This window comes from Pieris napi, chromosome 3 (genome assembly GCF_905475465.1).
Source record: "Pieris napi chromosome 3, ilPieNapi1.2, whole genome shotgun sequence".
Taxonomy (NCBI): domain Eukaryota; kingdom Metazoa; phylum Arthropoda; class Insecta; order Lepidoptera; family Pieridae; genus Pieris; species Pieris napi.
Genome location: NC_062236.1, coordinates 11460657 through 11477141, shown reverse-complemented (window position 1 = coordinate 11477141; position 16485 = coordinate 11460657). Strand labels below are relative to the sequence as shown.

General features: G+C 34.3%; 1 protein-coding gene and 1 non-coding gene across 2 annotated transcripts; both read right to left on the bottom strand.

The window, feature by feature from the left end:
• Nucleotides 1-95: 95 nt before the first annotated feature.
• On the bottom strand, nucleotides 96-1967 carry LOC125063395 (innexin inx2). Its single transcript, XM_047669813.1, has one exon. The coding sequence runs from the start codon at nucleotides 1867-1869 to the stop codon at nucleotides 784-786; it is 1086 nt and encodes a 361-aa protein (XP_047525769.1). The 5' UTR covers nucleotides 1870-1967; the 3' UTR covers nucleotides 96-783.
• Nucleotides 1968-5873: 3906 nt separating this feature from the next.
• On the bottom strand, nucleotides 5874-5946 carry Trnar-ucu. The gene has a single exon. It is a non-coding gene; the product is annotated as a tRNA-Arg (tRNA).
• Between the last annotated feature and the right edge of the window lie 10539 nt (nucleotides 5947-16485).

Here is a 16485-nt window from a genome sequence, read left to right as displayed (position 1 = left end):
TTCAGATCGCATGTCAAATGGATATTGTCGCTGCATGAAGTATCAAGTTCAAAAGTGCAATTATTGTCATGGTTATGTAATAAAACAACATCATATAATGTGGCAGTAAATATATTCAGAAAATATCAATCGTCGACTCGATTTCATCAGTATAAAAAGTATAAGTATAGACAAGTGTCAATTACCAAAAAGTACAATATTGTCGCTAATCAAAGCAAATGGATTTCACTAAAGTTCATTATTGCTTTATACAATATCGAGAATAACATTCGATAACAAAGATATTTAATTAGATAACTAATTAGGTACCTACAACTTAGACATAAGCCAGCCGTTTTCACTCATCCATTGTCACGATAAACACTTAATTTAGATATAATAATTACATATCACAATAAACGTCCCTTCAACGTTTTCGCAAGTAACACACGTATAATAAAAATATAAAACGAAGGCACGAGATCTACCTATGCTACGACTATTATAAACATGCCCTAAAATGTTACTCTAAATGCACGCGTGCACGCACGCATCAGTCTAGTCGGCCGGGAGTATAATCTAACATAGTTTCAGTAGCATAAAGAGTTAAAGCGGCTCTGGAATATAATGTAATATGGCTCGGCAGAGGTCGTTCCCCGTGTCGAGCCTCAGTATTGGAATGCCGACGCGCGGCCGCTCCCGGCTAGTGCGGGCGCGATGCAAGCAGGTAGCATAGTTGCCGCACTGCGCCCGCGACCTGGCCTAGCACACTAACACGTCACTACCACCCATTGTCTTTCCCGTCTAAACAGTGTCCTTGTCCTTTCCATCGAATTTCAATGCTAGATCGCACATTAGCTCTTTATATATTAGCGGGTCGATGTTCTTTCCGAGTTGGTAAAGTACAAACCAATCACCGATTTGTAACTTGCGTGCAACCGTTTCAACTTGATCTTGAGGTGCGAGACGGCTACGGGCACGTAACAGGTAAAGGCGGACACGGGGCCCTGCCACGACAGCTGCACGGTATAGCAAAGATATTCCACTTAAAACAGATAAGATAATAAACCAGAACCAGAGGAACACATATATCTTTTCATTGACAATATTCAAAGGCAAGACGCACAGACCATCAAATTTTTGCACGGTTCCCGAGGGACCATATTTGTGGAATGTACATTTTGTTACTTTTGGAAATACTCGAGCCATTGGATCTTCTCTTTCTTCAGGTTCCATTTCAGTAAAGGAAACTACGTCACGACCATAAGTCGAAAATTCGCCATCCAAGAAGAAGTCCATAAAGTATATTTGCCCAACAACATTGATAAAGTTTAAAACCTCACAGATAAAGAAACGGAACGCGTAGAAGTTTTGCGTATGTAGATTTGTATGAAAGTAGTCTACCAATAGTTTCTTGCGGTCTTTTTTACAATCTTCTCCAACTACTGGGCAGTTTAAATCAAGTACTAACATCTTGATGCGTCCTCCTTCCCAAGTTTTCCATAGATAGCGGGGCACGTAGAATAGAATTGCTTGAAAGAATAGCACAAAGCATACCCACTGGTAGTACTTATGATATTTCACCTCATCCTGGCCATCCACGTGGGATGCGACACCCGGTTGCACTACGTCCTTTCCAACTCGTCCCACGAGCCTGTTGGGAATAGTGAAGGTCGAGTAAATCCAGCAATAAGTGTCCATAACAGCGAGAGGTATTTCATCCACAATGCAGTCAATAGGATCTCCAATGTATTGTCTTGATGTTACAAGCAAAGAGAACGTGACTAGGATGATCACGGTGGCTTTGTAGTGAAGTCGAAACACATTGTTGTCGATGCACACAGAGTCGAGCTTGAGAAGGCTCTTAACAGAGCCAAAAACGTCAAACATGGCGGGTGGTTATACCGCTGGCGCGCGGCGCGTCAGTCGCGGTAGTTGAAATGACGGGCGTGCGCTTCGCCCTCGCGTCGAATGAGGAATGCTGGCGGTAGTGGCTAGCGGGGCGAGGATTGATGGGGGACTCAGAGGGGAGCGGGGGGCGGCCCCCGCTTTGCAGTCGCAGTCTCTCGGATCAACGACACAGCACTGACCCTATTTCGTATATTCGTGGCGTCATCTGGTAGCTGCTGCCGCCAGCTACGCATCTCAAAACAAGCCTTAAAATTACTTGCGGCGTTACACACACCCGACACAATTAAATACGCACTTATCAATTGATTGTATCATTTAACAAGGCGGTTGTAGTTTGATAGTTTTCGATATCGCACTTCATAATCATGTTCGTTGGAATATGAATAGTTGAATCAAAAAACACAAATGAAACCGTGATGTAGATTTGTAGACAAACTTGTCGCGGCTTTCATCAAATCCATAACTGATCAAACCAGTCGATACAATAGTTCATCGGTCTGGAATATTTTCAGTTATAATTAAAATTTGATGATTCTTTGTGAGTGTATACAGTATGTTTCACATACAAATTGTTAGATTTAGATAGTTGAAGGTAAATAAATGAAATAAACAACATTATTTTATAGAAAACCGATGGTCGTCTAAATGAAATTACAGGATAGTTATCTGGAACGGGACGGGTTCATTGTGTTTGTCAAACAATAATAATACCCGTGTCGACCAAACCCATTTACCAGTTTCAGTCCTTATATCAGGTAAGGGTTGATTTAAAATTTTAACTTAGCATGTTAAATTTGTTCAAATTAAACTAATTTTCTTTACTAAATTTCAATTAACAATTGATTAGACAACAAAGCATTTAAATTATTAAAATATTATGTATGTGAAGTGAAAAAATTCTGTTGAGGACTACTTTTTTCCATTTTATAGATCGTTTTTGCAAGAGAGAGAGAGAGCGAGAAAGAGAGAGATGAGAAATTGAAGTTAATATTTCGAGCATGTCAATATTTTTATCACATCTCTCTAGCCCGCAATCGTGTTCGTTAATATTCGGTAATCTTCATTCATGAACCAATAAAAATTTAATTGTACCATTGTACGTACTTGACCTCGTGTCGTCATGACCCATTCATTAAGATATTAATTAATCGTCAACAAGGAACCAAACCAAATTGTATCTTGTTAATAGACAAGGTTTTAATCAGTTCTAAGTAAAAATCAACAAAAATACGAATCGTCAAAAAACATTTTATGAGTAGAGATTTTTTTTTATTTTTTGACAATTAAGTCACGGAGTTGACGTATTTCTTTTACTAAATTATAAGTAAATATGTAAGTACTATATCATAATATATACATATAATGTGAATAAATTATCCTGTTCTGATTTTAATTAATTTGATTTCTATTGCTTAGGGAAAATGGTTGAGATTAATTTTACTAATTATAAATTCTAACAATTAATATTTTTCTAAAACGAAGGTAAAATTTTATTTTTTAGAGAAAGTAGGACATTGTGGTTGAATTGCTTTTTTGGTTAAATTTTAATTATGACTAGTTAAATGAAATTGCTTTTAATTATCTATTAAAATTTAAAAGCTAGAAGACAGCAATTAACATTTTCTTATTCGTTACAAGTACCTAACTTTTAATTTCACACAGAGGAAGCTAGTAGACAAGTTTAAGAGATACCAAGCTGCTGTAAAAAATTGTTTTTGACCACGTTGTCAAAAACAATTTTTTGAGAGAGAGAGATTTTACAAAATAACCGCTGATAAGATACTACAAAGCCAGTGTCGGTTTGACCAAAGCAAGAACGAAATCTTTATCTGGATGTTTCGTTAGTTTATTTATCTTATAATTTATATTACATAATATAACTTTACGATAGTTTCGGCAAATATTCTTTTGTCCACCACTATTGTAAAACAATGTGTGTTCCTACTTCCATTTAGTTTCGACGCCTACAGATCGCTTCTTAAGATTAAGAAAATAGTGTTAGTGTTCCTATTCTATTTCGATAGCTTTTTAAATTATTTTAGTTAAACAGAGACATAACATTTATTACTAACAAAAACACACACACATAAACACACAAAATAACAATAATCAAAGAAAAAAGTAAAATAAAAAATATAATGAGTAATAAAAGAGAAATTGATGAGATAAGGAAAAAAAGTGTCTGAAAAACAAGCATATTCGTCGGGAATCGAAACCGGTACCACTATAGAAAACACTGCTAGTGGTTTATGGTCTATTTCTACAAATACATTAATTAAATTTTCTGATTTAGATTTTTAGTTTCAAAGTCCACCACAATTGGATTTGTAAAACAATGATTCACTTCCGGAGAAGTATGAATCATTACTAAACAAAAGACTCATGTTTAATTATACGAAATATTGATACAAGTTTTATGCATTTGTTGGAAAACAGATAAGATTACTCTACTTATTTTTAATTGACTTCAGAAAGAGAGAACAGAAAATACGATTGCATTGTCGAACTTTGATAACATATCTACAATTGTGTATCACTCGGAATGTTTTAAATAACCTTCTCTTCTTATATTAATATTAATATTAATAAAGACGTAATATCAACGTCATATTAAGTTTATCATTATAATTATCCAGTAGCACTACAACCAATAATGTGTCTTGGCCTCAGATTACAACCGATCATTTTCATTCAATAGACAAGTAGTAGTAGTAGATCAGCCTTCTATCTGACACATGTCACCGATATTTGTTTTTGGGACATGCCGGTTTCCTCACGATTTTCATTTTGCATTCATTATAGGAGCAAATGCTTGCGATATGGAAAGAATTTCATCAGTGTGCAGCTGCAATTCAGGGATGTGAGTCGCTAACACTGTTCTTCTTTACGTAATTATAGGATAGGTTAAAAATTAATCTCTATTCAGAAGAGTGTATCAATATGTAATGCAAGTGCATCAATGGTCTGGTTAATCTGTTTTATCTTACATCACTAATTATTATTATATAGGGATGGTACGATTACTAAACATCGGTAGCAAGTCACAGTTGTTATATCGATATATAAGCAAAAAACTATGTACCATCGACATCTTATCGGTGTTATCTTGCGTCGGCAATACCCTGTCAATTCAAATAATAAGTATTTATTTTGTTTCAAGGTTCGCTGACGAATCTATCTTATCATCAAATCCGATTGTACCCTTGGCATAGTTTACAACTTTAATCAAAGCGGGGAAAAAGTGCCAATTGTCATCTGTCATGGAGAATATTAGGCTAAATAATTTATGACAACTGTTTTTTTTCAGTGCAGATAATAATTTTAAAAATAGAATGTAGTGTAACAAAATGGCCTCTGCATGGCGGCCATCTTGATAGTACCTAGGTGATTCTACCTTCTTAGAGAAAACAGTTCAGACGTTTTAGAAGGCAGATTGATAATGCCGTTCGTATTTTTCGGCGCTAGTGGTCAAGCCACTCCTGGAACCAGCAGCAGTACCATTTCACTAACAAGAAAGGTTGTGGGACATGAAGATGAGAGGATATAATAAAGTCTAAACAATTTTTGTTGGCCTAGAGGCTTCGCGTGCGGCTCTCATAGCAGGTCGTAGGTTCGATCCCCAGCTGTGCACCAATGGACTTTCGAATGGAACGGTGAAGGAAAACATCGTGAGGATGCCGGCTTGCCTTGGAACCAAAAAGTCGACAGCGTGTGTCAGACACAGGATCTGGCTGATCACCTACTTGCCTATTAGATTACTGAGGCCCAGACCTACAAAGGTTGTAACGTCACTGATTTATTGCTATCCGATTGTTTATGTAGACACGGTTACAGAAATATAATAATAACATGGATTTCACCATTTGGTTTTAACTCCGAAGTGTTCATTACTGACAACTTACATAAGATAATAAATAAATATAATGATTTAAATTATATTAGACAATCCTTTTAACTAAATAGTTTAATTTAAATAAAAAAGACATCCCTGGTGGGGATCGAACCCACGACCTTTGGATTAGAAGTCCAACGCGCTATCCTCTGCGCCACAGGGACTGTGGGCCAGGAAGTCAAGTTTTGAGTTCGCTATTGGTTTAATAATATTTGAGACATTGTGGCCTTTACAATATGTAGATGCAAGTTATATAAAAAAATTAAGCAATAATATATGGATCTCTTGATAGATTTAATTATTATCATTCTAACAGATAACACAGCAGTTAGATAATACGCCAAATAAGATTAATATTGGACTTTTATTTAGCCAAATTTGCGTGATTGCATCATGTTCTTTTAAAGATATTGTTTATCGACTTGTCTGTTTTCCTTCACAAGAAACAAGTCACGTACGACGAATTCTAATAAATATGAATAAGCATTGTAGAAATTCAATACGTGAGAACGAGTCGAGGGACTTTTTGCTAACTTCAAAAGTAATTAAGCACTGTATTAAGAATAAAATAAGAGCCCAAATATCGGACATACATGTAAATAGAATTATCTTTCTGATTTTTTATAAGGTTGAAATGTGATCCTTATGTGTCATCCATAAACAATTAATAAACCAAGTAGGTACCTGGCTGGGGTGAGATATAGAACCACATCATAATGCTAAGCCTGAATTTGACATGGCTAAGTTTTGCGGTGAGTCTCGTTTCTGAATCTCACCCCTAAACTTTAAACTTTAAAATAAAGTCAGTGGCAACTGGCAGATTCAGGGAAGTCTTCCAGTAGTATGTAGGTAGTTAAGAGAGAGGAAAAATTTGAAGAATGGAGTTGAATTCGTGTATGCGGTGATGTTAGTTATTTCGACTATGTATTTGCGTGTTGTTCCCACGAATATGTTAGTGCGTGCTCCTATTTCACCATGCCTCCTGCTGATAGAGGACAAATCTTTGTTTTTAATTTATTTTATTATTTTTAATTAACTATTAATCATTTAAGATGTCATGTGGAACTTAGTGTAATGGTTGCAGCTCCTTACAAACATTGTGTAATACAAAAAACTTGGCGATTAAAAAGAGTGACGGAGAGTTTACAGCCTGTTCTTCTCTTCCGTTCTACGCCCTTGATTGAACTGGCAGTAAATGTAAAATTAGAAGCATTTAATATGTATTTATTTTTTGACGTTCATAAGTCTACATTGTGTTACCTATATCTATGAATAAAATATGATTTTAACTGGACTTGACTTGACTTGACATGGTTTATTTGGTTTGTTTGGTTTTAGGTAAAATTTCACAACACTGGTTCCACCTTTAAATATTGATTCATTTAGACACTAGTCAACCACCACAATAAAAAAATATATTTTATTATGTACATTACAATAATTATTATTACACTGTTAATTGAACCCAGAACTTCCCAGTTATACACGACCTGCGTGAACCATTTTGAGGAGGTAAATCTAGAAAGAAAAACAAATCTTTGGTTTTGGGGTGATTTTATAAGGAAAATGAATATGCCCATTCATACCCGTTCAGGATGCGGTTAAACAAATTTGCGTGAAACTTTTATGTTAGTCATTTACCTCATGCTGGATAAGAGGACGGGGAATTAATATTACTGGTATTACGCATTTAAATTAGGGCCACATTTAAACTACCAAAATAAACTAAAAACCTACTGTCCACACATAGAAATAGCAAGTGCTTTAGTATAGGGAGGAATTTTCGTCTCTGAGGTCGTCCTATCCCGACATCAATACATTTTCTGAAGTATTTCCGAACAAATTCGACTTAAACTTTCAAGAGCGTACCAATTCCTAAAGGGCCTTCACTTAACATGCCGTCCTGCCCGTTTGCCCACTGTTCTATACAAAAAAAAGGGTGCGTGTACTTATGTACGCTTGTAAGAAGTTATACTTCTTTGGCATTATTAAAAATAGTTTTTGATGCAAATAATTAATTACAATTAAATAATCAAAGAATCGAAAAGGAGTCATTATAGTCAATAAAGTTCAGTTTACATTTGAAAAATTTTATAACTAAATATTTATTATTATTCTCTTACATTAAGTGTAACATAAATTCTATTATTATTCGAATGTTGTTTTTAAATTATGTCCAATGCCGTAGCATCTTCCGCGGGAAACTTCATTCTGTTAATTTTGTGTCACGGTAAATTTTGTGTTGCGCATCGTAAAATTTCACTCTCATCAATTTTTCATAACGCGCCTAAATAAGTATAACTTCAAAAATCTATATACAGTGAAATAAATCATCGTGAAGTAATTTGTTTTGACGCAAAATATGTATAATAATTGGAGCTAAACGGCAACCAACACGAAATCATTCTAATAGTATTCGTGTAGACAATAATTCTAAGTGTACGGTAAGTATGCGTTCGAAAATTTACTTTATCGTTTAACAAAACTATTGTAAACTTCGTGGTAAGATTACTCTACAGGAAACGAAAGGTCTCGCACCTGCAAGCTTCCCTTGGGCCCGTGGTAGTTTTCAAGTTACAAGCCTACTCGTTGCCTTTACCTAAAAAAACCGTTAGATATGTTTCTGTGTCAAGCGTGATGAATAATTGAAAAGGTGTTTTCTAAAACTTGACTTGTATCACGTCGCCACCGCAAGCGTCGAAGTATATAAGTACATATGTGTTAATTAGTCACTAACCTTATTGATTTGTGTAAATCGTAGCTTTATGTCTAATAAAAGTAGAAGGACACGCCTGCGGCGGCGAAAAATAGTTGATATGCTCGCTCAGATGCTTGATAATTTTAGTTAAAGTTAACGTAGAAATGGGCCATTGAGGTAAAGTACTTAGAAGTATAATAATGCGTATTATTTGAAAAATATTATTTGTTAAAACTGAAGGAAAGAAACGTTTACGCACACAAAACATTAACAACGAAAGATAAAGAAATTGTAGCGCACAGTTAATTTTACTGTATTTTCATGATACTCGCCTGATTTTCGAGGACTGACTGAGTAACCGAACTTTTCATGATCCAATATTTACGCAATAATAGAAAAATTCATCTTACTTCTAATATATTTAGTAGAAGACATAGAATATTTTTAACCTACTTCAAAAAACCTGAAGGAGGAGATTTATAACTCTTCGTGCAATTTGTTTTGTGTATCACATAACTCCGTCGTAGACCGATCTGGCTTGCTGGATGTTTTAGAAATATAATGAACCTATATAACGATATCCATCCAAAGGGATGAAACGGTTTTAGATCCAGCATTATCCTATTCGGCTTATCAGATATCCATAATTATTATATTATTATAGTGATTTGCCTTTTACAAATCGCTCTTATCTTGAACCTATGTCGAATTAATTCTAAAATACTTATGGGCAGCTGGTTCCTTGCGATGGTTCTTAATACTCATAATCATGTATTAATCGATTGTTATTTAAAATACTTTAATGGTATTAAGAAAAAAAAGTAGTTATTATTATATGGTAAAAAAATAAGTGTCTGTGAAGATAATGTTTGCCAAATGTTGCAAAATTGCTTTTCAATATCTAGACGACTATTCTATATAACTCCATCCTCCTCCATAATACTCATTATCAGACAAAATTCATATCTTCACATGCATTTAAAATATCCATATTTTGTGTATTGTGGCTGGTATCTTTTAAATTATCTTTTATCTTTATTATCTTTTTATATTTTCTTCTCAATTCCAACCACAACGCTAAGTAGCCAATTCCACGCAAACATTTGATATTTCCACGTGTAAATTGAAGTACACAGTACTAGGTCAAAGATAAAATCAAAAGTTCCGACATTTATGAGTGAAATAAAAAGTATCGCAGGTGACACGTTAATGCCATACACAGTTTGACGTTTTTGATAATAAATGATGAAATAAATTATGACAGAAATAAAACTATATCATATACAATATTTTAAATGAAAAGATATTAAAATTTCGGTGTAATAATAATATATCTGTCCTGACTCCAGCAATAGGGCAACTTGATAGGTCAAAAGCGAAATTATTTCTAAATCACTTGCAATATGGACATTTATTTATTTTCTTTATATACAAAAAATAATCCGGTCCTACCTGGTGACCCTAAATCAACTCGATCAAATCTGAAGAATTACATAATGAAAAAAATAACTATGTAATTATTTTAGGCATTCACAAATAGTAGAACTTTTGTCAGTGCACTCAACGGACAACGGACATATTTGTTTTTGTTTTACCATGTCTACGCTATGCACTAACTTTTATTGAAATAATATACGAATATATACCAAGACAACAGAGTCTCTTTAAAACATACTCCTAAAAAGTTGCTACGACAACAAAAGAAATGTATCATTTTTTATCTAATATTTGAATTTGAAAATTAATATCCTAATTTTAATACATACATAACATTTAAGAGGTTAAATGCGATGTATTTGAATTACACAAACATATTTTTGTATGATGGGTAAATCAAATTTTCTCCATTTTAAAGGTATATAAAGTTTTTTATCGAAAATAAGTTCGTCTTAAAATGTCGTATGAAATAAGTTCGAGTTTTAAGTTACTAAAGAATGTTTAATTAAAACGTAAGAATATCGTAATTTTAATAATAATTAAAAATTCATAAAAAGAAGACTAAAATTAATTTATATTAAATCCCCAGCAGTGTACCTTCAATGCTGGCAGCATTTCCTCGCTGCATTCCAATACTTATTCGTGGAACGAGGAAGACACCAGCACCACCATGTATAAGAATATCCCGAGGAACCTGACATTTTTAGACACGTGTCAGGCACAGAAGGCATAAATAAAACAATTGCAGAAGTCTAATACGAATAGTATACGGGGTTGTAGCGCCCCTGAATAAACATCTTCTGGAATATTAAGTACTTGACTATCTTAAATGTTAATTTTATAAAAGTCACTTCACCTATTTGTTATTGATAAGAAATACAATGGTTTGCTTTTAACAATTTTCGCTAAGCGTTTCGCGATGTAATCTTTATATGTCTCACTTAATTATCTCAAATTGCAGTTTATCGAAGTGCTACACGATAACTCAATGATATTTCAATATCATTAGGTATTTAATATATAGGGTTGTCTGAAAGTCCCAGTTTCGGAACGCATTTTTTGGTATTATGCTTGAGGGTTTCGTGCTATTTTATACTTACAAATACCCTCTTCCAAATCTAAATCAGAATTGCCGCGGAATCTCGCTTACAAAACAAAACGGATACGTTTAAACTGATGGTTTCTTTAACGCTGAGGTCTTCAGGATGGCTTCAACAATAAATATATAAAGTAAAGCACTAAAAGAACTTACGCGAGAGTATTCAAAACCAGGACAGGTTTCCCACTGGAAAACTATCAGACCTTAAAAAATTTAATTCTATAGCGATAACTCGCGCAGTTATGAGTTGATGAGGTCAGATAATTTAGTCACACAGAAGCCAATAACGATACGCTTATGTACAAAAACATGATTAACAAAAACACCTTTAGTGCAACGACCCCAAAGAATCTTACGCGCGAATTAAAACTAAACCTTAATTAGGATCGAGTCTTGAGCAGAATATAATAAAATGGTCTAAAATTATCGTAAGAGATCCGATACAACATTGGATAAAACTTTCATTAGTTCAACTTGAATAGTTTTGTAACGTTACGCGATAATCTTTAACTAGGTTTATAGATTTATGCGCAAACTCGTAATTTGTGAGTGTCGTTTGTGAGATACGAAAGTCACGGTAAGTTTCGAATGGAGTCTTAGCTTATACTTTTTCTTAATTTCGTAAAGCACTAAGAAAATCGTCGGATATACCTGATATTACCAGCATTTAATATTAATAATAGGTAACTATGATAAATTTAATAACTAACTAGACTCTCTTCATTGCCAGTTCTTCTCTTCGGTTCTACGCCCTTGATTTGAGAACTAGCGGTAAATGTAAAATTAGAAGCATTTAATATATTTTTAATCTTTTTGACTTTCATAAGTGTACATTGACTTTTGACTCAAAGTCAAGCGACGCCATGTCTCTTTGCGTTTTCAACAAAGTGTACTACGGAGAGTTTTCTGTTCTGAAGAATTGCATGGATTGATCTCTCCTGCCTGGTTTCAATGCCGTACAAACCGTATCAAGTCAAAATATCATCAACATCACCTTGATGGATGTCTTCAAGGTGATGTTGATGGAAGTCTTCCACAGTCCGTTTCAGAAGGCATTTTCTTTTGCGAAGTAGCGAATTGTGGAATCGACTCTCGGTGGGGGTCTTCCCTGACAGATACGACCTCCAACTATTCAAAGTTAGAGTGCACTCATCCCTCAGAGGCCGGAACTCACCCACTAAAAATGGCTGTCCATATAAAAAAAAATGTAATAAGTGTTATGTTTGAGCTTTAAGGATGAACTCAATATTCCTATTAATTTGCTGACGTGGTCATTTAATAAAAGTAATCAGTAAGGGAATCAAGTTACAACTCAGTCATATCTGCTGTTATGTTAAGCTGCCTGAATAAGGAAAAATCATCGTTTAAAATTTAAAACGATTATGGTAGCGAATTATTTTTACCTAAAAACAAAAGAATCAATGTAGGTATATAACTTCTGAATTGCCGCACCTTTTCATTTTTATCAAAAGGTGTGGCGTAATGATTATTTTTATATCTTGATAATATATTGTTGCTAATACCTAACCCTATAAAATGAATTCAGCAAATAAGTCCAGTATATACGTAGATTCTTTTTATCTGAATATAAGCTAAGATAAAAAAAAGTGATTATTAATATTTCCATGCTGAAGATCGCGAAAGAAGCTAAGAAGAACACGGGGAAAACGGACAGGAGGCTCACCTGATGTTAAGTGATACCGCCGCCCATGGTCATTGGAGCTCTCTCACGGCACGACACGAGAGTACAATAAGATGAACCTATTGCATCACTTTATGCTGGTTTTCTAAGAGACAGTGGTACTGACCTGATCAAGCCGTGCATTTGGTCGAAGCGCAAGGGCAACAGCGTGACACTCCCAATACTAAGGGGATTGTTTTTAATAATAATTTTACAATATTAACAATCTTAATAGGCATGAAAGTCTATAGATATCTAGACGATTATAATCAGATAGATTAGTTTCAAGGTTCACACTAGGCCAATCATTTAGGTAGTTAGAATACCTAAGATGACCAAGCATATTCTACGAAATGTTGCCGGAAACTAATGATGAGACATCGTTTTTACAAGTAGAAGGTTTTCGTCGCTAAATCATGTCATTTATAAGTAAACCGTTTTTTTAGAACCCACAGGTACAATTTGTGTGATCGCTAACGAGAAAAGTCTATTTCCAATAATGAAGTAAAACATCCAAGATTAAAATTACCTACGTTAGAAGTTACGTTAACTGGAGAACATGTTTTAGCGTCAGTTTTTATTAAACTTATTGTTTCGTCGAGACATTATGCCCAGATGACCACCACTGTACCAACCAGCTAAATTGACAACTACACAGAGACATAACGCATAAAGAAATATTTAAGTTTTAGTGACCGAGTTTTAAATTAATTTATTGATATTTAATTAACTTACAGCTTTTATTTACAGAACTAAAAAACGAAAATACTGCTTCTACGATTATAAAACTTATTAAAAAGTAAAATAAAGTTATTCTGAATCATTTTGTAGGATTGAAAGTGATTGAAAGTGATTGCAGAAGAATCTTATGTATTCTATCTATTTCTACCTTCTTGGATATAATAACAGTATGCGGGTAGCTGTAATAAATAGGAATTAGTAATGACATCTTCAATAATTTAAGTAGATAACCATTAAGGTTGGTTGAACATAATTACTCGAGACGAGACGAGACGGAGGGAAACCCGGGGGAGGGGGGGAATGAGTAACACGGAACCCGTCAAACCTGCAACCGTTGCCCTCTCCTCGTCCGCAAAATGCCTTCGATGCCTTCAAATGATTTTAATCCTTTAGACATGGGAATAAGAGTGACATTCCTGTGAATTTTGTGTAGTGAACCACGAATGCAGTATTTGTTGATGCACGGTGAGTTTCGGGGACTGTCGTAAGTTACATAATAAATTTCAAAGGTTTTAAAAATGTATTGGAAACTCATTCGTGGTTTATTCTTTTCATAGTTGTGTAATATTCATTTGTCGATCTTTAGAGACTATTGTTGCAATTATGTGTACCTAGATAACACAAAAGTGTAGGAGAGGTCACATATTTTTACGTTAACAAGAAGGCAAGTTAATTTGTGCCTACAATAAAGTTCAGAAAAAAAGAGTACAACTACATGAATTGCAATCTAGCCTATACAATAATGGTGGCTAATAAGTAATATTATGTATACATAATTTTCTACAATACTAATGAATAGCTTAAACTAAGGTAATGTTCAGTAACAGTCTTAGTGTTCTATAAAGTTTTAACACTATGTTCGTGTGATACCGCACTTGCACTTATATCACTACACTAGGTTTATTAACTCAAAAGATTTAGTTCTCTTTAGGCGTCTTATTCCTGTTAAGTCAAGAAGTTTCAATGCCTCAGCATTCACATGGTTATGTAGTCTGTTTAAGTGAGCTAAAGCAATCCGTTTTGTCGTATTTAGGACTGTATCCGCATTAAGATCCTTGTGCCTTAAATTAAAAATTCACATAACATTTCGCAACCTAACTCCAACATCTATTTATTTATTGGTAAGTGCACCATAGATCTAACAGATATTGCTGCAGTCAACACTTATCACTGACCAACATATTCGTGTACCTAAATTCTACGTTATTACGAGTTCAGTGACATATGAGGTACAGGATATATTATAAATATAAAAAATGAAACCCGTTTTCCGTTGTCACGACATAACATGAAAACGGCTTGACCGATTTGTCTGATTTTTTTTAATAATATTCCTTGAAGTACGAGAATGGTTCTTACGGAGAGAAAAATTAAAAAAATTGAGTGAAAAAGTCTAAAAACAACACTTTTCTATATTCCCATACAAATATTCGTAATAATACTTAAAAGTCAATTTGAACTTTAATACCATATCATAAAGTTCAAGTGTTAGTGGAGGGGTTCCGGGAAGGTAAATTTTAATTTTTTGACATAATATACTTGTTGACTTATCAACTTTCTTTTTTTTTATCTTACTAGCTAGACCGGTGTCCCGAATAGCAGAATAAGTATTTAAAAAAAATAAAGAATCGACTGTTAGGCGGTACGATGTTCGCCAGGCCAGCTAGTTATAAATAAAGTCGATATAACAAACGAGAAGTCAAAGTTTATAAAAAAGTCTTTAATCACTACGACTATGCAAATAATTGACAGTCCATATAATTGAATTTCGAAGTTATTAAAACCGGCTTTCCCGGCCGCCATTTTTTATCTATCTAGCTTAGACAAAAAACTGCGTATAGTCTATGGATGACACGTGCATATATTCTGGATGATGTAATAGGCAAGGTCAGTGACCGTAAGTTTTAACTAATCACGAAGGGTAAATTAATAAAATAATCATTGAGATTTCAGTCTATTTTAAACCAAATTAATAAAATATATTTTTCTCCGTATGTACGATATCCCATGGCTACCATTTTGATACAAAGATTTCGTGTGGAATTCTTAGGACGTCCTGCTTAAGCGCATTATGTTTTGATTAAGCTACACAGGTAGTTGTAACTTGTAAGTTTGTTCGAATCACGGCATGAATAGATTTGGCTGTGCTTAAGACTGGATTCTACGGTGAAGGAAAAAATCGTGAGAAAACCGGCATTTACTTAGTCCTAAATATCAACGGTCACCAAGATTTTAGAGGTTGTTAGCGCCACTAGTAGGTTTTTTCATTTGAATTATGCAATTTTATGGAAAGAAATTATTCAGATAAATGTCAAGTCTTTTCTGTCATAATTAATACAAAACATTTAATATTTAATAAGCTATATTAACAAGACAATGTAAAAGTGCACAATTTCTTTAAGCAAATGATACCCAATATCGATACTTCTTAATTATGTTACTGTCACAAAATGTATATAACAAAGTATATCTATAAGTTATATAATATGGTCATGATGAACATGATCTATGACCTGAGTTATATTGAGACCACAGGCAACGCGGCATTGTATTGCTTATGGTCTTCGAGTAGGGTTGACAACTTTCGGAAAATGGGCTCGCAGTAGCGCAGGAGCCGCTCTTGACGGGGATGCGGTATTAAACGAAACTGTTACCGTGCCTCCCGTCCATAGCGAGCTGAAGGGGCTAGTGGGTTTTAGGGGGTAGGGGTCCATTGCACATCACGGCCCGAGCCCCCCACTCACTGCGTCACATTACAACTTACATACAATATATTTGTCATACTTTTCACATGTAATACTTTTGTTATTAGAATGGAAATGAGCAAAATAATTATAAAAAATATGAGCTTGTGAATTATCTTTTAATATTATTCCTTCTTTGAATGAAACAACGAAAACATCTCTATCGTTGACGGGATAACACATGGACGATTTATATTCATTTATGGCAAGGAACATTTGCAAATTTTTCAGAAAATAAAGTTCTTTATACATTTGTTGTGGTATAGAGTATAAAACGAAAGGCAGCCATTTCGCGTTTCGTTT